We start from the raw sequence: 24,676 nt of genomic DNA on the forward strand, positions 1-24,676 counted from the left end.
GCGGCAGTGGGCAGGACACAGAGGAGTGAAAGTCAAAGCTGGATTTTGCTGGTCACCTAGCAGTGTGAGGTGGAGGCTCCTAAGGGCAGGTGGTGCCAGCTTGCATGGAAATATTTCTAATTCCCGTTTCTGATAAACTGCACATATTTGCAGTCATGCACCTGTTCTCTACAGTGGCGCATTTGCCTGGAATTTATTTATTTATTTTTAGACATAGGGACCTTAATTTTTTATTATTCCATCTGTTTAACGTATATGCACACAAACGTTGTGACAGGGAGAGACATCGGGGGCAGTTCTGCTTTGTTGTTCCCACGTCTAACTTTCAGACCTCGCCTGTCATCTTACAGACTGGGCTTTGTTGCAGTTTGGGTCTGTTGTGAATGGAGAAACAGGAGAGGCAGACTCCTACGGGGACGGGTGTGCAAGGTTTTGAAGCTGCCACAGCTACCGCGCAGTTTTAAATCTGCAGCAATGGGGGAAACTTCAGGATATGCACACACCCTTCTGTGTGGCTCCTCCCTGATTTCGGTCCTGCTGTTTCGGAGAGAGTAAGTGCTTACGGAAGGAGAACAACATAGCTGAAAAATACTTTTACTTAAAAACCCTTAAAGTACCATACAGTATATCAAGTATAGTGTGCAATACAAAATAAATACGAAATTCTAACAATTTTTTAATTAACCATGAAAGAGAAGATAACTGCAATTCATTCTTTGTTACGGAAGAAAGGCTTCTGTGATAGTTAAGGCAGTGGATTGACAGCAGGATTCTGTTCTCAGGCTTCCTGCCTGAGCTCTGGACACCAGTTGCCAGTAGTGTCCCAGTTAACCGATGTAATTCCATACTTCACAGGACACTGTGCAGGTAAACGCGCTGTTGGCAAAGGGCTCAAATGACAGCAGTTGCTTCTGGTAGGTTTTGTTAATGATGAAACGCTTCCAGCATTGGAACAGGCTTGGGAGGATTTTTAAGGTCAGTATCAGCTACCCACTAAAGCAGTCACCTTTCTGGCATGTTGCTGCACTTCTGGTTTGGATGTGCTTAGTAGTTTCCTGCTCTACTTTGGATAGTATCGACCTATCCCTGGCAAATGATGAACTTTATAAACTGTAGGTTTTTGGATTTTTTTTCCTCCCTGTTGGAATAGGTTTGTCTGGTGTTGTTCTAAATGATTTAGCAAAAGGGAAAGTATCAGAAATGACACAGCCTATTTTACCATTTAATATATCACATAGGTTAAATGTTACCTTAATATCTTACCTGGCTATCGTATATAAATATATATTTAATACTCATGAAAGGATAATCACTGCCTCAGTAGAAAGAGGAGGTCCAGAAAAATTGTGGGTTTCCTCTAGGATAAATCTGCTTCTCCTGCTTGGCCTCAAGTTGCATGGATGGGAATTTGTAGCCCTTACAATTGCTTCTTACCGAAAACAACTTCATCCTAGTGACAGAACCCACCTGGCCAAGCCTGACATTTGAGTCCGGGTGGTAACTTAACTGTGGACTTGGCAGTAGCAGCCTCTCTTACAAGGAACTCTTAAGCTAGTGGCCTATCTATTTTTTAATACTGTGGAGTTAGAAGTGAATGGATTTCGAAGCACCTGCTCGACAGGGTTTCTCTCCCTTAAATATGCTATAGATTGTGCATTTATATATTTATAAATATGTGGCACAAAAAGGTGTTCGTCGTCTCTTTAGCGTCCCGTGGAAGCATTCTTTCTGAAATGAAGCAACCTCGTAACGATGTCACCGAGGAAGGACTGCCTCGGTGCTACTTTCAGGCACAGGATCTGAGTCACAGCCTACACGGAGGAGCTCCTGGAATGCAGCAGGGCAGCACTTTTTGGCACTTTTTAGTTGGAGGTGGTGGATTTTCACCCTTGTCCAGAGACGGGCAGTGAGGAACCACCGGTGAGGTCGTGCTGCGGCACCAGGCACGTCACAGAGAAAAGAAATCCCCCTGAACACCAATACAGTCTGGTCTGAAATCGCCCTCAGGAGAGCAAACTTCTCCCCACCACAGGCAGTTCCAGGAGGGTTTCTAAGATCAGGTGGTGGGAGAAGTAATGGTCTTGTGTTCTCTGCAGTCTGGAGGCAGCCAAGGGAAACAGCAAGGTGAGGACGGCGGAAGAAAGGGATAGTCTGTGGAACAGAAGGAGAAAATGACCTCTGCAGGTGGATGAACCTAGGAGATGTGACAGATCCCCTAACCTCGTGCTGTGTGCTACATGGGCTGAAAGACATCTCACTGTCCGAACCTTCTCTCCCCATTCTTTGCTCTTCTTCCCCATACACCTCGTGTGTAAGTCCAAAGGAAGGCTGCGCAGGGAGGTGGGAGCCAGGTTTCCCTTCCTCCTGGTTTTGCCAGGAATTACTTTCTGCTTTGTATTGAATTAGTTAAACACTGATGAGAGTGGAGCCACATGGGGGTCAGCTGCTGTGCTGCAGCTCAGCTGACAGCAGTTATCCAGCAGATCAAACGGCCTCGGTGTCTGCTGCCTTTTCGAGGCTGTTCAAAGGGCTGAGCGAGGGGCAGTACCTTCTGAGCTAAGGGGAGGATGAAATGGAAAGCAACAGAAAAAGGTATGTGGGGAGGGAAATCTCCTAAATCACCTGCAGCTGTCAGAGAGAGAGAAGTAGAAGACTGAAGAAAGGATCTGTGGAGAGACCTGTGAAAGAGGGAAGGAGAGGGTGTGAAGAAACAAGCATGGAAAGAACAACACACAGCATAACGAGAGCAGGGAGAGCACAAACGGAATAAGCAGAGTGACAAAAGCTCAGGCAGAGGGTTTTGAAGAGTAAGAGGAACTTAAAACTAATGGGGGACGCAAAATGAAGCTGAGACAAGACGAGCCAGAAGAGCAAAGGAACCTTGCTCAACTCTGCATCTTTAGCATTGGAAAGTCAGATGAGCAATAAAAATACTTATCAGCGAACAGCATTATTAAATTCGCTACCATGTAGGGTACTTAGTAAAAGCAGAGCACTAATAATGGCTTTCTTTCCTCAAGTGCTCAGCACAGAGGACTTGACAACAAATGGGGCTACAAAAGATGCTGTGTTTACTAGAGGTAGTATCCTTGGCGAAGCAGGGCATCACCGTGGGGCAGCCTGCTGCTGGTACTTGCTTCGAAAAGAAGCAACGTTTCCTCTCCCAGTTTAAGTACCAATAGCATGAGATCCTCTTCACTTGATGGTTTCCTTCTGCGGCTCTAATCAGGCAACATCAGTGATACAGGAAACAGGCTGTCCGAAATGTTTGCTTGTCCCCTAGCATCCACAAGAAATCACCAGATACAAGTTCTTAGTCTGCAGTCTTCCCTCCTGGGACAAATACGTTTTCCCCTTCTCCCTTGTTAGGGTGTTTTCCAAAACTCAGAGCAACTCAGTAGCGTATGGAAATGGAATCTGTTCACGTATTTCATCTTCATCCACATCTTCTTCTTCATGGATGGAGTTTTCTGTCTCATCCTGCTCAGATTCCACCCTTGTGTCGAAGAGCTGCTCTTCCAGGAAGAAGCTCCCGAAGCCGTATTCCTTCTCGTGCGCCTTTGTTTCTGCAGGCGAGACGTGGGGAGATCCCAGAACAAAACCTGCAAACCTGATGGATTTTGGAAGGGATGAGCTGGGAAGGTTTTCTATCTATTTATATATGTACGTGTACGCATACACACACTCTGTAAACGCAGGGGATGCTGCCAATGAAGCAGGGACGTTGTGAGGACATGCCTGTAGGCCATGCTGGTCAGGGGAAGTTGTAGCAGGAGCTACAGAGTCAAGCACAACAGAGAGGAAAAAGCAACAGATGGCAACGACTCTGAAGATTCGTTCTCCTGCCTCGTTGTCCTTTCTGTTTTCAGTCTTCCCTATATAAGTAACTTCTGCCCTTCTAGAGGGCATCTGTACCGCCCTGTGACTAAGCAAGACCTGACTTCATTTTCTCATCTTGACAGTGCTCGTGGGGTAACCCAGAGTAAGCGTTTGTATCACTGGCTAGGTGGTATTTTAGCTTCTAAAAATAAATTCAAGCTGTGGAACAGTTGAGACAAAGGCTGTTAGAATTTCAGGTAAGTTGACATTGCTAATGAAGGGAAAACTGGTGGGAGCTTAGCACTCCCACATTCCTGTGCTATCACCTTACTTCTGGTGCTGCATGTGTGTTCCAGGCAAGCTGAAACTAAGCTTGCCTGCAATTGCCAGAGAATTCCTGCTTTTGGTGAACTCTGAGCTGCAGGCTGGGAATGCTGCAGCTGCTCCAAGCCAACACCAAAGCGGAGGTTTGGCTGAACAAAGCGCGAGCTTAACACTGCTCCTACATTTCAGTTGGCCACACATCTTGCTTTCAGTGGACAACTCCACTGCAGATACAGCAGGGAGCTGGAGGCTTCTGGCAAGCGCACGGAAACAGACGGCAGTTCTGACACCTGGGTAAGTGTCGACAGCATCAGAGAAATGTAAGAAAAGGGAGCTGCAGCTACACTCTGCAGTTCTGGTAAACTGATCAATAATTTACATTTAGACTTAACATTCCTGTGAGATGAATGGTGTCACCTCGCTCCTCGTGGAAGTAGTTAGCCTACATGGGGAACAGAGCCGGACTGCCTCTGGTTTAGAGGTTTGCCTTGTGCTGAGCCATCTTTTAGTGGAAGCTTAATGGGATGCTCAATTTCAAGTCAAACTTCTGGTTCTTTTTATTTTTGTATTTTTCCAGTGAACAACTTGTAAGAATATTAACTAAATGAGGGCTAGAAAATACATGTGTCTCATTTGCTTGTCCTGTGCATTTGGTGATATTTTTTTAGAGTAGGGAGTTTTCATTTTTTGTGTCTTCAAATCATGCTACAGAATGCAAGCCTCTTAGAAAATAACAGTTTAACAGTAAATCTATATCTAAATCTAAACCTGGCAGAGAGGCTGTCTCTGTGCCCGTCCAAGAAAGATGAAGGTTCCAAAATCAGTTTTAACTTGTTAGTGGTTAAATTCCAAGCTGACTGAGACTCCCTTGAAATTGTGACATTGGGTTCTGTGGCAAGGGTCAAGCCTTTGTAGCAGGCTACTAGGTGAAACCCTGCTCCTGACACCTTCAGGTGTTTGATTTTGAAGGAAATATATGGTGATTATCATTAATTCTGTATCCTGGAAGATTTTCTGGCTGCGTTTACTGGCTCTTCCCTTTACAATATGTGTTTGTCTCTTAAGCTGTATCTGGAGTAGCTCCACCACCTGCTATACTTAGGTGCAGATTCTGGTATTTTCTGTGTATTCAGTCTTAGATATTCTATGCTACTCCTGTTTCAAGCAGTAGGTTCCCTTGGCTGTGCAGACCTGCAGTCAGAGGGCTTAATGCAGCAAATGTTTGAGCAATGTACTTCAGCCTGCCCTAATTTTCCACCGTGTAAAAGCGTACTGCTGGAAACGCTGAAGAAAAGGGCATTTCACTGGTTAGGCACTGGTCTGGGTCACTGTGTAGGCACTTGCAGGGGCACTGGAAGTTTTAGGGAAAGCTGTCAATACCATGAATTAGCTGTGAAATGCTGCAAAATCCAGAGCAATCTATGGTCAGAGAGGAACCAATGGGGCTTTATACCACCAGCAAGTAATATCCTTGGGACATGGCCTGTGATCTTTAGTGGGATTACTTAGGGGGATAAAGCTACCCCCACGTCTGACTGCATGCAAGATAAACTCGCTAAGCAGTCTGTGGGCCTGCTGTCTAACAGTGTCTGTGCAACGTGCTTCCTCTTTCAGAAAAGCCAAATTTTCTTACCGATGCGGGGACTGGAGTTTGGATACTGCCAGCCATGATGGGAAGTCGGGGTTCCTGCAGAGCGAGCGTAGCTCCTCCAGAGCTCTGACAGTTTCTGCTTCACCTTGTTCTCGGTATTCTTCTTCAGTAAGCCATCTAAACACTAACTTTCTTGATTGCAAGCGGTTCTTCATTTTTCTAAAATGAAATGAAATCAATTAGTGTTTCTGCAGTCTTCATAATTATGGCCCATCATTTTTCTCTACTGGCTGCTACTAACATGCATTAATCGTGACCTTGGAGGTCTTTTCCAACCTTAATGACTCCCTGTTTATCCTCGTAAAGAGGAAAAGCTGCGTACTTGCGTTAAAATGAAAATGTGAAGACAACAGGTTTCGTGTGTGCAAGCTGCTTACTCTAGGTCTTAGCCAGCCTTCCAGAGAATGCTGCTTCAAAAGAGCTTTGGATCAGGTCCTTGCTGTGTATGCACGGACTGTTATCTCAGAATTAAATAGATGTCTACTTGCTCAGCCATTTTTAGGTGAAACATGTAAAATGTGTCTACGCAGAGACATGGGCTGAATCAAAACCCCGTCTGCATATGTAAATTTGAAGATAAGCAATGCTCTAAGTCTGTTATGAGTTGTTCATGTTGTTTACTAGATCGCTTCTCTTAAATCTTGCTTTAAATTACAAAACTGAGTAGTCTGAGGCCAAAATGTTTACAATCTGATGTTTTTTTAGCTGCTGCATAGCGATGTATAATATAATTAGATATCAATTAGAAAGTGTGCCATGTTCTGTTCCCTTCTGTCGACTGCTTTCAATTTAAATGTTGTGATGAGTTAAGATAAGCAAGGGCTGGATGCCCATAAAACTTTCAGCTCTGTATAAAAACACCTGCTCCAACCAGCAGCGTTCAACTTTCCTCCTTATTTCCCTGTAAAGCAAGAATGAATTACAGCCCTGGTCCGGGTCAAATGGCAAAAGTCTTGCTGGCTCAGTGGAATCTGTATTGATCTTAATAATTAATGCAGGATTCTTAATTTTGATATATCTGCTGCTCTTAACGGTGTGTCAGGCATCGTGGCCTCACCACTTGGGGCTACTTGTTTAGTGCTTCAAAACAGGAAAAAGAAAAAAAAAGCCTTATTATTGTCTGAAGAGAGATTTGCAGTGCTCTATTTGTAGTGCTCTATTTCAGACAATGCGTCAAAGACTAAAAAAGAAATTGTTTCTTATTCTTCTGGCTATGTTGGTTCTAGCCTTGGCTTCCTCCTGGCTCTTTGAGGTTCAGCAGCAGTCCACAGCTACAGAACAGGCCACACTAAAGGGTTTTGATCTGGATGTCATCGCTGAAGGTACCAAGCAGCTGTAAATCGTGAGGGCTTTTTAGGATCTTCACTTGAGTGTTACATCTGTGATGAAAAATGTTTTACATTCAAGGATGAGCAAATGTGTTCTTCCCATATTACTAACAAAATACTTAGCACAGTAGGATCTACATTGTGAAAGCAGTTCCAATCCCAAATGCCACGACATAAAGGGGGGCACTGGGAATAAGGGAGGGAGAATGTCCCGACAGGGATAACTGATTGCTTGCATGTACTGAGGGTAGATACGTACATCTGTGGTGATAACCTTGAAATATTAAAATCAGTAGGAACCCGTATTTTGGTGAAAATGGGTTTTTAGTCTCTGAATTCTACACTGACATTGAAAGCCATCTGGCCTACACAGGACAGTTGGTTTTTAACGTACACTTCCTAGGTGGTAGTTCGCTTTTATCACGAGAGATTCAATACAAGCTACCTGCAGATTTTCTCACAATGTGTGAAACCAAGGTGGTATTGCTGCAGTCTAACCAAACAGATGTTTAGGTTGCCATATGCTGCAACTAGAAGGTGCTACATTTGTACTTAAGAGCACCCTCACATTTGTCTATCAACCAAAATTCATGTTTGTAACTGCCAAATGGAAAGTAATTAAATTCCTGTGTCTTATGGATTTAAACCTTCCCTATTGTAGCTTTATATTTGGAAAAAAAGAAAAACAAAACCAACAAAAAGACAAAACCTAGCAATAGAAATTCACCAGGCGTTACCAAAGTGTAAGTTTTTTTTTTTTTTTTTCATTATTAGCCTCTAATGTTTCCTGGTGGTAAAGGGACCCGGACGTTCCCGAATACATACAAACCTGCCTATGTGACAAGCAGCACCGAGGGGATAGCACAGGCCTTTTGAGCAGAGGCTGACTGCTATTATTGCATATGCAACTTGAGGTATGGTGACACCGCAGTAAATCAAGACGAAGGCTGTTAATTGCAGCGTCCACGTGAACAAGGTTATGCTCAGTTCACTGGTAAGTGGTCCGTGCTGATAGCATGTGGCAAAGCTGCTCGTTCCAACAGCCAGAAAATACCCTGTGGAAAGAATGACACGGAGAAAAAGATGAGAACTACTCGTATAAACTGTACGAGGTTGGTTGACAAAGCTTGCAACTGCTGTAGTACAACCTGGCTCTTTCTTGTGCTGTCTTAAGGGTACTTGCACTGAATTTTATGAGCTTTGTGTTTTGGTAGCTCACGGGGTGATCTGTGAAGAGCCGCTGGGTAATGCTGTAGGAGCTGCAGTGCAAGAACCTCGAGGCAGGTGCCAGACCAACAGATTTGCCAACCCCTGCAGTTAGCAATTTGTGCGTCCCATTCCCAGATTCAGCAAAATAAAAACCATCATAGCTGCCCGTTCCCTGTCACAGGGAAAGTGTACGTGATGACAAATCAGTGAAAAAATAATGCAGGCAAAATCTGCTGGTACAGCTGTTACTGGCCCACTATACCAAACTCTTTATTTAATGATACAACGTGAGTAAATGCTCACTGAGTACATTAGGAACCTTTGGAATATTACATCATCTCTGGCTCAGGAGAAAAAAGTAATCCATAAAGGAGCTGCTTGACTTTTTTTTTTTTTTAATAGATGGGTATTCATCTAACCACTAAATTATCAAAAAATGCACTGCGGATTTTGGTTTAATTTTCTTACCCAACAAGTATTTCCTGTGTTCGGACCACAGCCACTCCATATTTTCTTTGAAACAGAAAATAACATAGAGAGAGGACATCCAGCAGCCACTCATTAATATCCAGAAGGTGCTGTGCTGAAAATTGACAAAAAAATAAGTAGGGAAAATACAGAAATCTGTCAGAATCAGGACCATGGTGTGCAAGTGAATTCACAGGCTAATTCACAGATGTGCTATTTGGTAGTCCTGCAGGGTTTCTGATCTGTGTTGGACTTCCACTACGCTTCTCGCAGTTCACATCTGCCTTGTGATGAATTCTCTGGAGAATGGCAGAGAATCCATCCCAGTTGCCACTAAAATTACATTCTGATTTACAGAATATTCTTAAAGCTAAGCTTAGCTCCAGTCCAATAAAAATAATTTAGGTTTTGGAATAAACTTTTATCTTACATCAACAATCTCCTGTTAAACTCAGGAGCAGCTAATTAGAACTTGATTCTGACTTAATTATATTCACTTGACTCCTATACCCATTTCAGGGGAGTTACCTGGCCACAAAAACAGAGCAAGGTCAGAATCTGGCCTTAGACTCTTGACTTCCTTTATTATTATTATTATTATTTTGTTTTGCAAATGTAGATTTACCCTTGGAATAAATCTTTTAAGCGTCAACAGGACAAAGACTAGCAGAGCAAGAACACCCAGTATTGCTCCAGAAAGGTAAAAGAACTTGGTATTCCTGTAAAAGAACAAGAGAGAACACGGTGAGAAGTATTTTCTAACTTGTAATTAGTTAAAAATTCCAACATTTGTAAAGATAGCAGTAATCTTCGAGAAGGACTTAACGCAGCTGTAAGTCAGAGGTGGTAGTTACATGGTTAACAGGCCTGGTTTAGATTTTAAATACATGCAAAAAAAAATCCCAACAAATGCTATACAATGCACTGGAATTGTTACACACTAGAAGGTTTTTAAATTATTTTTTAAACGCTCATGCTTTCTGGTTTTATTGACTTGCTAGTTGCTTTATTTTCTCGTACATAGCAATGTGGTTCTGTACTGTAAGAACACTTATTTTTTTATTTAAAAGGAAAAAGCAAGTTTTTCTAAGCTTATGCATTGGTAAAAAGCTGATTTAAAAATATAATTTAGTTAACTCTTAAAAAAAATATATAAAAAATACTGCTGCTCTGCTTGTCTTAAAGGTGCCTCCTGACAATTAATTTGTGACTCATTTTGCTTTGAAGTCATGGGCCAAGTGTTTTGCTCTAACAGTAAGTATCCTCCCTGATGAGCTATGCAAGACACGCATCAAAAGAACAATGAGGAAGGGTTGGCAAGAAGGTGGAGGCAGACCAGGCCCCAGGTGACCTCATCCTAAGCATTTCTGCCTGCAGGAAGGCATCATTTTCGATGCATGCGACATTCTTTAGCATTCAGCCAACCTCCCCCATCCACAAAAGGGAGAGAGGATTGTTCTGAATCCACACTTGCTCGCTGCTTAGGATTGTCCTGGTGTCGCCCAGTGCAAGATGCAGCTACCTGACAAATGCTCCTAGGTGTGTCACAGTCTGTCCAGGCACAAACGGTAGGAAGTATCATTAATTTTAATATATGTTTAAATATACATCCAGTTTTCTTATTTCACTTTCCCAGACAATCGCGTCTCCAGCTTAGTAAAACAGACCAAAGATGCACAGACTTTGGGAGAGAAGGTCAAAACACAGCAGCTCGTACTCACCTGCTCAGACTGTGTGCAAAATGGAACAGAAAAATTCCAGCTACAAACAAAAACAAGAGCTTTCCATCTAGCACTAAAAAAGGGGAAAAAAGACAGAAATGGACTTTAGAGTTATACAATCTAAAGCATTGGTTCTATATAAAAGACTAGCAGAAAAGTGCCAAGCTTCTTAAAAAGAGATGGTACGTTCAGGTACAGTGACAATACCAACCTAGCTGTAATCTGAACTCAAAGCCTCCTTACTTACTTTCTCGTTTCACACTCACGACGTACAGTTCTTTCTCAAAGGGCTGTATTTTGAAGCAGATATCCTCTCCATATTGTTTTATTTTTAGGAAAGTTTCTGTAGCTGTCTCTGGTTTCCAGAAGATTTGAACAGCACACGCAGCAAACTCAAAAACAGTTTCTGAGTTACGACAGTTGCTTTTTTCTGAAGTGGGCACAAACCTGAATGTTTCTGTGCTGTTGATTTTTACCTAAAATCAAACAATAACAAAATACATAGAGAAATAGCTCAGAATCACTGCTTTTTTTTTTGTTGCTGCTTTTTGTGACACACAGCATCTATGCCATACACATGCTAATGAGGCTCACCACAGAAAGCTAGAGAACATAATGGTACTGCAAATTTAAGTTGTTTAATACCGGTTATTTAGTGTATGCAATTAGTTGTTTAGGCCTTACAGCATGCTTCAGAGAAATCCAGGTCAGCAAAGGTCTATCTAAGGGCCTCAGGCCATCCACAGGCTCTGGAGGGTTGGTTTTACCATGAAACTTGCCCCCGCACAGATTTCTAACAGAACTTGCAGTATTTGTCTGACTGCTGTTTCTTGTGTGGAGATCCATCCTCCTTCCCACTCCCCTCTTTAACCATAAGAAATATTACTTGCATTTCTTGTAGATAAATAATGCAATATTTATGTTAGGGGCAGATGAGAGAGAGGGACAACAAAAGGCATCATAACCAGAAATGTAAATATAGCACATTCCTGTTGCTTAACCTGGTGTTTCTTGCTAGTTCCTAGCACACCCCCATTCCATAGTGTAAAAGATGTCCATCTGCTGAGATGGGGTGATCTTGCTGAACGTTATCTTGCATTGTGAGCTCTTGATCTCAGCATATTAGATAACAACGACAAAAAGTTTATAAATAAAAAGTGATGCCATAAATAAACCAGGCTTCTACTGGGGAGGAGGCAATGCATCAGCAAGCCATTTGTTTTGGGAGAAATCTTGACTTCCTGCTTTTAAGCATTTCCTCCAGGAAAGCTTGTGTTGCTGTTGGAGGGCTTTACCACCTGAAGCCTGCCACCATTCATAAAAACATCTGCGGCCTGTTCCCAAGGGAAAAAGTCCTGGGAACGGACAAAGAGGTGTTCCACTTCCAGATCTGAGAGCCAATTTCTCCGACAGACACAGAGTAGAACTATTTACTTCCCTTGACCAGCAACATTCTTCCCAGGAAAAAAAAAAAAAAAAGAACTGAACAGACACACTCAGCTTGTTCCTTAACCTGTTACTGCTTCCAGTGTTAGGAGATTTTGATATTGTTTTGCTGACCAATAAACGTGTTTCTTTTAATATGACCCTCTGTGCTGAATGAAAAAACAGCAGCAGCAGCACATTTCTAATTTTCGGGGTAACGATCTGACACATCTTTAGTTCTTATACTGTGGATGCTTATACTCTTCCTCATTCCCCTCCTGAACAGCAATTCTAATTTTTATGGTTCTTGTAGACAATAATTCAATCCTCACATTAGGGACAGAAGAGGGATGATGCAAGCAAGCGGTTCACAGAACTGTGTTTATCCTCAGATTTAGAAGCTGTATAAAGGTGTCATGATGCAAAACGTTTCTTGCTGAGGTTAACAGCAGTCCATCGGTTGGAAAGACGTGCATCAAAATAAGATACAACACTAAGTTAATGTTTGTTTGGCATCTTGTTGTAACACTGTAAGCCTAGTTTACATCCTTTTAATAAAGGGACAGCAAGCTTCACCGCATACAGACTGAAGGATCACAATGCTGTTTTTTTTATCATGCTCCTACCTGATCCTGCCAGCTGGACATATACTCAGCTGGGAGAAGTTCATGTGAAGTGTAGGGTGTATCTGGATGACCCCCACAGGGACTCTTACCTCTACAGTTGACCAAATGTACTGTAAGTGCAAGGTTCTGTTTTGCACGTAACAATAGCAGTTTTCATCCCATTTCTGGATGACATCCCCTTCTTTCAAGACGCTACAGTTTTCACCTGGGGAGGGAAAGTTAACTTTAAATACGTATCAAGGACAAATGTGTAATTTTCCTGCCTTTTTTGGTATATGCTGAGGGAATCACAAGCAATTTGCAGATAATTGAACATAAAAACCATGCTGCAGGGTAGCACATTCAATTTGATTTAGACAAAAAAAATCAAATGACACTTCTAATCAAGTAATTCAGGCTCTAAAATAAACAGTAACACCTTGGGGGAGAAAAAATTAATCTAGGGTGCGATTTTTTAAAAAAATGCAGTCAGTAAAAGCTTGGCATCTCCATCCACGTTTTGATGGCACAGGAATCGGGCCTCTGGGCCAAATTCCCTGCTGGCACGAGTGGGCGTAACTCCACTGTAGTCGGCGCTTATACCAATGGTGAATGCAACTGTGGGAGTCTGAGCAGGTAAACAGGCTCACATATTAAAGAGTCATTTAGCACATGACACTGCTGCTGACTACAGAAATCGCACCCATCTCCCCCCAGAATGGTTCAGATGTTAAATATCCTAACTCCTCAGTTTGTACCTTTAGCATCGTTTTCCCTGCCACAGTCCGGGCACTACCCGTTAGGATGGCAGCTGCACTGACAGCGTGCCAGAAGCCTCAGGATATGGGTGTGGACTGGTGAAACCCTCCTGAGGTGCTGGGGACCCCCTAGGATCCTCGCAGCGAGGCTGCACCTCTCAGCAGAAATGCACCTGAAAGAGGCTTTCTGCAGCCAGCCCTCGCGCACAACCTACATTCCTATCTCTATGGATGTGTAAAACGTGCCCTACATTGCTCCAGGAACATAATTAAAGAGCAGAATAAAGGAAATTAATACAGATCAGAAGAGAGGGAATCATCTGGCTCGCTGAGGTCCCAGCCCAGCTCAGCACTCGCTGCCACAGCCCTCACAGCGCAGAGCAGCAGCACGAACGCGTCCAAAACAGACGCGATCTGGACCAGAAAACGCTCTTAGCAGGTCAAAACCTGCCTTGTCTGTGTAAGGCAGCTCAACCTGGCCTCAATTACTTGTTAACGATTTAATTAACGCACCGCGCCCCCGGCCCCCCCTGCCCCGACCCCCCGGGCCCTCCCCGCCGCGGAGCTCCCCTCAGCGGCCCGGCCGCCATCTCCCGCCCGGCCCCGCCGCCCCCGGCAGGCTGAGGGGAGCCCGGTACCTGCCCCGGTACCTGCCCCGGCCCCGGCCCCGGCCCCGGCCAGCACCGCCAGCACTCCCAGCACCGGCCCCAGCCCCGGCAGGGCCCGGGGAGGCCGCGCCGGGGCCATGCGGTGGCTGCGGCTCCGCCTCTCCGGGGCCCGGCCCGGCCCGGCCGCGCTGGGGCCGCCCCTCGGCTCCCCGGGGCTGGGGGGGGGGCCCGTCGGACTCTCGGCTCGGTTTAGTGGCGAGGACAAGCTCCTCAGTCAGACCTCCCCAGCCGTAAATGTTTTACCACCAGGGCCTGCAGTGCCCTTGTTGGGCTGCTCAGGAGCTGAGAGGGACGCTGGGTGTAATGCTGAGCCCTGCCCGTCCCTGGCTGCTCACACCGCTTTGCCACGCACAGCCTGGTGCGAGGCTCCCCACAGCCCTGCACCTTGGGTGCTGCTCTGAGGAGCCATCACCCCCTGTCCCTGTCCCTGTCCCTGTCCCTGTCCCCGGGGAGGAGGCACCCACCAGGTGCTGCTTGCCACCCTCTTTCAGCCTCCTGCCCCCAGCTGCAGCTGGCGAGGGCTGAGTTCCCAGCTGTGCCACCAACACCTCATTCAGTGCTCCAGATGACTCAGGGCGCTTCCTCTGATTATTTTTTTCCCCTTCCCTCTCCTGACATCACCAAGCTGTGGGCTTTGCGGGCGGTTACAGGGCGGTCTACCTGCCTTTGGCCGGGCCGAGTGGCTGTAGGCTTGTGAAAGCGGTGGCATTTCTCCTTCCCCAGGCCGGCCCGTGGGCGCTGGGCTGTGGCATCCACAGCTGCTGGAGGTCCATAAGCCAGGTACTTCGTGTCTGGTTTCCTGGAAAAGACGGGAAAAATAGAAAACCAGGCGGCCTTTGTGTCTGCAGCTTTCCCACGTAGTCAGGATAACACAACACCTATACGTGCCTGAGCCTATTTCTGTGATTTTTTCCCTTTCGTTGACTCAGGATGAAGCACTCCTCTGTTCCCTTCCACATAGTTTCATGTGTTTTGGCGGCTTCTGTTGAATGTTTATTCCGGTAATGCAAATAATTTGTGTGCCGTAAGTGCCCTCGCAAACAATGCAATTTATTATCAGGTACATTATGTTGTCGTTTTATTTGATGTAAATGGTCTCTGAGAGTTAAAATTAGACAGAAGAGCCATTTGAGACTATTTTGTTCATCTCCAGCTGTTTTTTCAGGAGTGCATTAGTTTGAAGTATTTCACTGGCAAAACACTGTGTTATTTTTTGGGGAGCAAAACTATTTACAAAAGATAAGTATAGCTACTTATTTTTTCCAGTAGTTTTATGGTAATCTCTCTTTTATTTGACATGTATAGATACTGAGCTAGGTGCTGCTCTACAAGGGATATTTATCTCTCCTAAACTGCTCCAGGCAGTAGATAATCTTTTACGATCTTTCTGCAGGCCAAGCTTATAAATGCACAATGGAAATGGATTTTTAAAGGTTACCTGTGTCATATTTTAGTGATTAGGCAAAAGGGCCGTATTTTTGCATTATGCTGTTATTTATTTATATTTTTTTCTTAAACCTCTGCATATTTAATCTGAGTGCAGGGCACTTACTGTAGCCACCCATGCTTTGAAAAACCGAAGTGCCAGAACACGTTTTGCTGTTCTATCACTGCTGGGGGGTCAGGCAACCCAAGGCAATCCCGGTGTTTTGAGGTGAAGTGCTCCGAGTGATGAGTGACGCGGCTCTTCCCGTTTTGTGTGCCTTCCGCAGCCTTCCTGGCATTTAACCCCACGTTCGTGGGACGCTCGCTTTCCCACCGGTCTCAGAGGGACCTCTAGGTCAGAAGGGAGGAGAGCTCGGGCTGCTGCTGGCAGCGTGTTTGGGGGAGGATGCTTCTGCAATTTCTGGGAACATGGTGCTGCGCTCTGCCTTCAGCCAAGTATTTCGGCGTATGTTCATTGATCCCATTGATGTTATTCCTGCTGTACACAACAGCAAGCAAATTCAGCTCCAGGCTTCTGCGAAGTAGCAGTGGGCCTTAAATATTTATCTAGTTTATTTTTAGCACGCCAAATGTAGCTATATTTGTAGCAAGGAAGCAGTGATACAAATCTTACTGGACTCCTCCTTTGCTCTGCATCTGCAGTAGGGAGGCAGTTTGGGTTTGGTTGTTGTGTTTGTTTTTTTTTTGTTGTTTTTTTTTTTGACCCGGAGCTCTTATTAGTGATGTTAAATTTGCTCTGATTAATATATTATAGATTTATTTTCTTTCAGTCACCTCTTAACTCCCATGTTTAAATTGAATGGATCTTGTTACTTACCTAAAGGAGCACTGATGCAGCCTAAGGAAAAAAGAGCCCAAGCCATTTCGGTTACTTCACATGCAGCCCTGCAAAGCATTTCCAATTCCCACTGATACCACAGCTCTGAAAATCACTTACTGCTCCACAGAAATAGCTTTTCTGCCCATCTACTCTACAAGCAGAGACTTGTCTCGTATGAGGGGAAAATGTTAAGAGCGTGTTCGTGACCCAGGCAGCTGTAGGAAAGCAAAGTCCTTTTAACTCAAGCTTTTGAGAGTAAAATCTGAGCCTCTTTTAAAATGCTAGTTAAATAAGCTGACTTGTAGCAGAAGTCCCTGTACTCTCAGCGTATTCACTCGTGAACTGCCCTTCCCAGCTTCCTTCTCTGAGGCCCTGGGTGCTGTTTGCACGAAGGTTGATAAGATGCTGGCTCCGACCCTAGGCAAATGACCAGCTCCTGCACCAAGACCGTGCACAGGCACGCGAGCAGCTTGGCACAGGGAAGTCACCTTCACTGGAGGGCCTCACCCCTGCGGCAGGGCGTACACCAAGGCACAAAGCACAGTGTTGGAGCTGAGCATATCCCCAGGACACGCTGCAGCCACCCAGTCCCAAAATAAGCAGCCTGCTGCTACGCTGACGGTGCAGAGCAAGGAGCCAGGAAAGGGCAGGCTCCTCCAACCAGTTATCAGATTTTTAGCCTCTTCCATTCCCAACTCTTACTGCAGAGCTAGAAGGAGGCTGGGGTAACAAAGTAATAGCAATCGTTTGGTCTTAGAGCAGCTGTGAGCGTGCCTTGGGATGGTGTATAGGCATTAATACCTTCCGTGGAGAAAGGTCCCAATATTACAAGAAAATTCACGGGCAGAGACCATCAGAACAAACACTTTGAAAGCTGCCTGGATGCTTTAAGGACATCTAGCACACGAAACGGATAAAAAACAGGCTTACAGTTGGTTATCTGCTTACTAGCAAAGCCCTAAAATAAAACACCTTCTCCTCTGAGGAACTTTTGCTCGATATAGGACAGGCAGATGGTCGCGCTGATGCGAGGGAGCCCACGTTTGTGCTGCGTGGTGGGGGAAAGGCGATTCCTCTGAAAAGACACGTGAAGGATAAACGAGGCTGGTGGCAGGGAATGCTGGAAAACAGCGTGTGGTAGGATGCCACGGCTCAGAAACAAGCACTTTGGGCTCTTGGGCCAGTGATTTACATGCAGTTACCAAAATCTATTACTTCCTTTTGCCTATGCAGGTGGGCTGTAGTAAACAGATCCTAGCCCAGAGATCAGTTGCGAAATAACCAAGCCAAGGTGTCAAGGACAGAAGGACTCAAGAGAACGGCTTCCGTGGCCCCGTGTGCCACAGCCCAGCGCTTTGTGTCTGAAGCAGTCGTTGGTGGTTTTAACAAAGCAAATGTTGAGCAAGAAAGGGCAACCTGAGCCATGCTGATATCCAAAAGGCCCCAAATGGACAGCCTGTCTTAAAACTTCTGGGGACAATACAAAGGTAGCCTGTGCTTCTCGTCTGCCATTTGATCCATTGAGTTTTTGGGTGTCTCACTGCTTCCTATTTTCTTTTCTGTGCGTGCTCAGACTGGTCCAGCTCAGGCTGTCTGTTCTTAACACACCCTGAACGAAGCATTTGCAAACTCTGTAACCCTTCTGCTCTTTCAGAGCCTGGTCATTCTCAGTTGTTCAGCACTTCTTCTCACAGCCTGCCTTACTACCTGCACATCTCAGTACTTCTTTACCTCTCTCCCCCCCAAAAAAAATTCCCAGGTTTGCCATCCCATTATTAGTGGAGTATGCCAGTTTGGCATTCATCCCCTCCACTCCCAGCACTCCTGGCTTCTTGAAATTTCTTCCTTTCCTGCTTTCAGACACAGTCCTCCTCCCTTATAAAGTTTCTTAGCCTGCTCAGGGTGCTTTAATAATAGGTGGATCTGAGAAGAGCTTTTGGGTTTGGAGTAAAATACCTAGCATATTTTATGACAGCAAACATGTATCTTGATACAAATGCATCTCCAGACAGGCTGGTAAATTACTTCTTTTTTTTTTTTTTCCCTCATCAAGAATTTTTTGACTACTGCATTTTTTCCCTACCTCAATGTAAACATGGGAGAGACGAGGAAAAAAGGGCTGTCGAGTGGTTAGGTGGAAATATGTGAGTAACGGCGTTACCTGAAGGGTTGCACATAGGCAACTTTCCGGTAGCTTTCCCCCAAATCAGGTGATTGCCAGGCTGTCCTGTGCGAATAGCGAGGGGCGAAGGACAGCAATGCAGTGCGGAGCCCCCGGGCAGGGGGAGCCAGGATGTGCGGGCATTTTGCACCCGTTCCTGCCGACACTTGAGGAATGCAGGATGTGCCTCAAATAGAGCCTCACAAATATGCTCTGCTGCAGTCATTTCAGCCTTTCCTGGTATTAATATTAGCTCTCGCTGACAACAGCTGGGGATTTTAGTGACAGCGACTGCAGAAGAGTACAAATGTGGATTTTTTTTTTTGTCGTTGTTGTTTTCCTGTCGTGCCAGCTGAGAAGTGAACATCAGGCTCCCTGTACTGACTCAGATGAAAGGTTGGACAAGCCCAGGCTCCTGTCTCTGGCAGTGGCCAGGGAAGCTTAAAGAAAGCGCAGAAGAACAAAACAAGCATAAAATAATCCTTTCCCCGCTCCATCCTCCCCACAAAGTGAATCTTTTCAGTTCTGGCACCTATCCTGATGAGATAAGGAAGAATAACTGAAAGGATCCAGTGGCAAGGAGGGGAGGGAGGTGCTCCCTTCAAAGCGCTGGCAGGTTTCTGTTTTCTGTTCCAGTGCCAAATGCTACAGCGGTGCTTGCCAAATGCCCTTGCCGTGGTGCTTGTCCGAGGGCTGTACAGCCTTACACCGCGCTGTCTGTGCCGTGCTGCTTCTGCTGAAGTCTGTGGGATTCCTCTTGTGCTGAAACTACTAATTGTGAAACCCCAGCTTGTTTGGATATTAGTGTGCATCTCTGGAGCACGCAGAGCAGGAGCTCCCTGCCCATGCTGTTAGCAGGACAAGCAGCGGGTAAGAGATGCGTTTTTCCTTGTCTAGCTGAGACTGGAGAACACGTACACTGCGCGGGTGGGCATCCTGCCTTACTGAGCTGGCACAGAGAGCTGGGAACCACAGCTCTGAGAAGCAGGGCGGGTGCCGTGCTCCTCCAAGGACAATCCCACCTCAGGATTAGGTCTGCATGAAGTGATGGAGGCACAAGTGTGATTCCTGAGCGGGGAGAAAAACACACCAACTTTTTAAGCTCCTAATTTTAAAAGCGACACAGTCTGGAAGCGTCAGCAATTGTTCTGTCTCATTAAACCTCAAGCTCGGGTTCCCAGAATGTTTTTTCCAGAGGAAAGCATCTACAGGCAGGTGTTTCTTGCCAGCTGATCCGGACCTTCAGCAGTTCCTAGCTCCGAGCAAGCTCCCTCAGCTGAGGGACGCGCCGCGGCACCGCTAAGCTTGCAGACGCCGCTCGCTGCTTCAAAGGAGGTAAAAGTCCCAAACGCACCCGCGCACCTTGCCAGCTCCGCCAGCCAAGTGAGCTGCAGTTTAAGGAGGTCAGGAGGATCTCAGACACACCTGGAAACACTCATGAAGCTCTTGAGCCTAATCGCTGTTGCTCAAGGTGGCCAGGAGCTCTGCAAACGTTTGAACAACGTGTGTGAGCCAGACAGGTGTGGCTGCAGCAGCTCGGATGCCCAAAGGAAGCCAGCAGGCCAGGAGCACTCGCCCATTTCTGGATTCGTGTGGGCCAGGATTAGCTCAGGGACCATCCTGCTCTGCACACAGCCATCCTGGAGAATGAGATGCTTTTAAAGCATCTTGAAGCGACTGAGGCTTGCAGTCCTCCAACCAGTTGGCTGTTCCATAGGCATCAATGTCTCCGTGAATGTTTCCCGTTGATGGTTTTACTCCCAGCTGGGCGTTCAGGCCGGGGTTACCTCAGTTTCTTTCGCTGTGAGTCAGCACCACAGCTCTGAGAGCCGATGGCTACATCTACTGAAAAGGGAGGCTCGAGACGTTCACAGAAGAACAGCGGAAATCAAAATACTGCAAAGGGACTAACGATTACGTGCACAGAAACTGGTAACGAAAGCAGAAACAGAGCTGGGGTTTCTTGGCTGTGGGGATAACATGGCCCAGAGCTCCTCTGGGGACTGTCTGCAGGAATCAGCATCCTTCGGGTGCCTCGTTTAGGGGGGAAAGCAGGAAGCAAGCTGAATCAAAAATCATAACAATAATGCTAGAACCCATCATGGTACGCTCCGGCTGGATCTCTTTTGCTATGAGGAAGCAGTGTTTAGAGACACTGATGCTATTGTGCTCCTTAATTCCGAGGTGTTTTCTGTAGATATTTCTTGAGAGCTGCTGTCCCAGGGGGAAAGACAATAGCTGCTGTATTTGCCAAAGACGGTGCTCCAGAATTTCTGCAGCTGGGGAGAAAATAGGAGCAGGGAGACTGAACACGAGCAATGTCCTGTTGCGGCAGGAGGGTGGGATGCACGGGGGGTCAGTGCACTCCATTAATTTGAAGGCTAATTAGCCATGAAGCTCTGAACTCTTAGCTAAATGGCTAATGTCCTGGACCTGCTTTCGGGGGGCATCAGCACCAGACAGTGCTGCTTCTGCAAGCGTGCTCGAAAAGAGTTTCCCTTCCTGAGAAACGCTGACAAGACTGTACTATCTGCTGCTTGCTTTTGGTGTGTTAGTGGCAGAACATCAGGCTAGAACCACGTCCTCTACTTAACTGGCTCCAGAAGAGCAGCTGTTATCACTAACCAGGTATTTTTTAACAATGCAGTGCCGGTGTGGACGGGATACAGGTGAGCAGGGCTTAAGGAGCCTTGGTTTGGCTGCCGGTCCTCCCAAGTGCAGCTTGGCTACAAGATGGTGCACCTCTGGCAGCTAGGAGCTGCAATTTCTTCCTCGTGCTGCTCTATTCCATGCACCAGAAACTCTGTTAACTCCTTTAGTGACAGTCTGTAGCGCATCCTGGCTGTTTAATTGGATTTATCATGGCTATTGGGAGCATAAATGTGTTTACAGATTTGTTGTGAAAGCTTTTTAGTCTGTTTTTCTCGTAGCGAGTCAACTTCCATGTGGTGCAATTATGTTCAAGATGTTCCCTGTAGCACTGGAATAATGTCAGATTATATTGTGTGTGCATATTGTTCTTCAAAAGGATTTCATCCGAGGCACAATGCGCCGTGTCAGAAGAAGGGAGTCTTGGTTTTTATTAAGAGAGGCGTGCTAAGCTCAAAACACAGGAAATTCTGTCAAATCCTCCCGTCTTATTAGAGAGAAATGCTTGTTTCTGTCTACTGAGATGTGAAACTTTTCCCCATTAGCTCCCCTCCTGCGACATCTCGCTCTGCCAGCACTCAGTCCATCCACCTGCAGCGCAGCCCAGCGCAGCCTTCCCACCACTGGAAGTTTACAGCAAGCGGTGAGACGTCTCGGAGAGGAGTCGGGGCGAAGGAAAGCTCACGTTGGCTTCTCGAGGGGTGGCAGTAAGAGGACGTGGAGCTGCAGAGGGGATGTTTTGGGCCTGGACTCCCAGCAGGATGTCAGGGGCTGCACCAAGCAGCGCTGCACCAAGGCTGAAGCTGGCCCCTGATGCTCATTCTTGAAGTGTTGTGTTGTTTTTTTTTTCCACTTAAGTAACAATGCGATTTCCTCTCTGATGACGGTTCAGATATTAAATGTCACATCTGCCTAATACTTTCATTCTGAACTACAACGAGCTTTCCCAGCGCTTCTAAAGCAGACCTTTGTGGTACGTTTCCCAGCTGAACGATACCCAGAAACCAAAATTTGTTCTGCAGCTCTTTATTATTGTTGTTGTTATTAGTAGTGGGTCTTGTACGGGGATTACTCAGAGCAGCAGCACAACAATTCTCCCTAACGTGGGAAAAGTCAGGGTTTTCGGATGCCACTATTTTGAGCCTGTAACCTGTCTTTCAGCAGCAGGTTTTCTCACTTGAAGTTGCACTGAAGAACAATTTCCAGGGACTTTCCTCTCTCTTCTGCCCACAGGGATGCAGCTACCTGCCCTTCAGTCTGAAGCGCTAAGGAGATGAAGGAGACAAGGACACAAGCAGATCACAGCTACGTGGGAAGGAAAATCCATATCGCAATTGTCTGATAAAAATGCAAGGGATCTCAGGCAATCTTGGTTTTGGTGGCCTTGTGCAGATTCACATTAGCTGAGAGTCTGGACCAAGAAGCTGAGAGTGCAGCTGTGACCACGCATGCACAAGCTTCAGCTGATCTTTCTCATTGGTTTACTGTATCCAAATCTGCAGGTGTACTTTGCTAGCTGAAAACTTTGGCCTTGATTTATTATTATTTTTTTAAGTCTGAAGGTTTGTACAGGTATGTAGGGGTGTACCCAAGAATGCAGAAACCTTTGTGTGCGTGCTTAATCAGGTCGATATTTGCCAGGCTTTCCAGAGCAGTTTAACATACTTTCAGAAGAGGGGAAAAAAAAAAAAAAAAAAAAAAAAAGGCATCTTTAAAAAGCACAAAATATACTCTGTGCACTCTATGTGGAAGCTCAGGGTCCAGGTCATTTTACAGAACTCAAGTTTTTGCTGTGCTTCAATCCAGTTAAAATGCCCGAAAGATGAGCCATTTGAAAGTACTTCACAAGACCCATGAGTCATGCAAAGTCCTATCACATTTTTCCCTCTGGTGGAAATCACAGAAGTTGTGAATGGTAAAAGAGCTGTTAGATCATAGATAAAGAATGCTGCAGGATGGGCTGGTAAAATAATTAAAAAAATAAATATATAAATAATAATTTTAAAAAGAAAAAACAACAACCAAACACACAGTTTTAATCTAGCTTCTAATTCCCTGGGCATGAATTCAGCAGGTAAGACTGAAATATCGCAGCTTACCCCCAAAAAGGAGTGGCATGCAGCTGTATCCTTTGGAGAGCTGCTACTCCTTTTCTTGTTTTCTTTACTGCTCCAGGCATACAAAGATTTTAATACTTCTCCTTTATCTAGCACAGTTAATTTCCCCGCCCTATACCCGCTGAACTTCTCCGGCAGGTATGTTTGGGGGAATGTGGACCCAGGCTTTCATCTGCTCCCAAGTCTTCTGCGAACACAACGGAGCACTTGTGATCCCACAGAACCAGCTCCTGGCCCAGCTGCTGCTCCGGGAGGCAGGGGAGAGGCGATGCAGGGTCCGTAAGCTCACATCTACCAGTGCAGCTCCGTTGGGTGCTGACCTAGTGGTTCCCCCAGCACAGGCCACCGAGGAGGAGGCTCCTGAGCACGTGCAGATGGATTGCATGGTGAATAAGAATTTGGGAAACACTGGTTTTTGCACTCAGTAGATCATAGAGGAACAACCTGGTTCACGAGAGCTTGGCTGCCTTCAGGTCTGTGCTCCCAATAAATCACAGCTCTGCCCAGTGTCAGAATGCAGAGACTATCGACTGGCTGACATGCGCAGTTAAATCCTGATCGAACAAAACATATGCTTGGAAATGAGAGGCCAGCTTTGAAGTCTGACCTATGAATTCTTTGAATCAAAAGGAGATTATGGCATATTGTGCTCTTAACACAATTGCTGAGCAATTCCAGTAATGAGTTAGTAATAGGCTTTCTATGTGCTATCTCTTAAGGTGAAGAGGAGGGATGAGGTTCAGGCATATAGAAAGAGAGCAAATCTAAAATCCATGTAGACCAGAATATCTAACCTCTATTATCCTTCTTATCTAGCCTAGCTCTTTGCAATAGTTTTTGACTTCAGAAATTGATTGTGAGGATATCTATATCCCCGAGGTATTTTTATTACTAGAATAAAGCCTACCTGAAACTACTGCGTGGATCCGTAGGTAAGTGGTGCAGTGGCCTTCCATTTTTATTGTTTTTGTCAATGCTTATGTCTTATTCCACTGTAATTGCCAGGATTCTTCTCCTTTTAGTTTCTCTTCCCTGCAACGCTGTGGTCAGATTTCCCAGATCTTGCATTCTTTGTTGACCAGAAATTTCTAAAGGAATTGAAATGGAAACAAAGGAAAATGCTATGCAAGGGGCTTTGTGACCATAAGCCATAAAAGCATTTCATCAGACAGAAAGGCTCGCTTCCTATTTCAGTCTCCATTTTTTGGGCACGTACTCCAGGTCAGACCCTTTGGCGCTTATAGGATAATAAGATAAACATTTGCCTCTTTCTTTGCCAGCGTACTGTGAAAAGACTGAGGGAAACAGTTATGTTTCTATATGGTTCAAATCTAAATGATTAAACTCTTTTTTAGCTGAGGGAAAATAGTGTGGTTTAGTAACTTTGCTTGTTGCTTAGAGAGAACCAGTTATGCTTCTCAACAGACCTGAAAGAGTCTCGCTATTAAACAGATTTCTGATGATGTCGAGCTACTTTTTTCCATTTTCACACTTTTTTTTTCCTCTC

General features: G+C 45.5%; 1 protein-coding gene across 4 annotated transcripts; it reads right to left on the reverse strand.

The window, feature by feature from the left end:
- Positions 1–578: 578 nt before the first annotated feature.
- NEMP2 (nuclear envelope integral membrane protein 2) lies at positions 579–24,218 on the reverse strand. 4 transcript variants are annotated; one of them, XM_072040510.1, is made up of 10 exons: positions 24,077–24,218; positions 14,637–14,775; positions 12,661–12,776; positions 10,768–10,996; positions 10,521–10,593; positions 9,425–9,518; positions 8,800–8,914; positions 7,952–8,177; positions 5,777–5,953; positions 579–3,610 (listed from the first exon to the last, which is right to left on the reverse strand). In XM_072040510.1, the coding sequence occupies exons 2-10, from the start codon at positions 14,683–14,685 to the stop codon at positions 3,385–3,387; spliced, it is 1,305 nt and encodes a 434-aa protein (XP_071896611.1). In that variant the 5' UTR covers positions 14,686–14,775; positions 24,077–24,218; the 3' UTR covers positions 579–3,384. The 4 variants fall into 4 exon arrangements, with proteins under 4 accessions (XP_071896611.1, XP_038037972.2, XP_038037973.2 ...); XM_038182044.2 differs by lacking the exons at positions 14,637–14,775; positions 24,077–24,218 and adding an exon at positions 13,959–14,113; XM_038182045.2 differs by lacking the exons at positions 14,637–14,775; positions 24,077–24,218 and adding an exon at positions 13,947–14,097 and having other exon boundaries at positions 579–2,151.
- Positions 24,219–24,676: the final 458 nt, after the last annotated feature.

The sequence above is a fragment of the Anas platyrhynchos genome, chromosome 7 (assembly GCF_047663525.1).
Source record: "Anas platyrhynchos isolate ZD024472 breed Pekin duck chromosome 7, IASCAAS_PekinDuck_T2T, whole genome shotgun sequence".
NCBI classification, from domain to species: domain Eukaryota; kingdom Metazoa; phylum Chordata; class Aves; order Anseriformes; family Anatidae; genus Anas; species Anas platyrhynchos.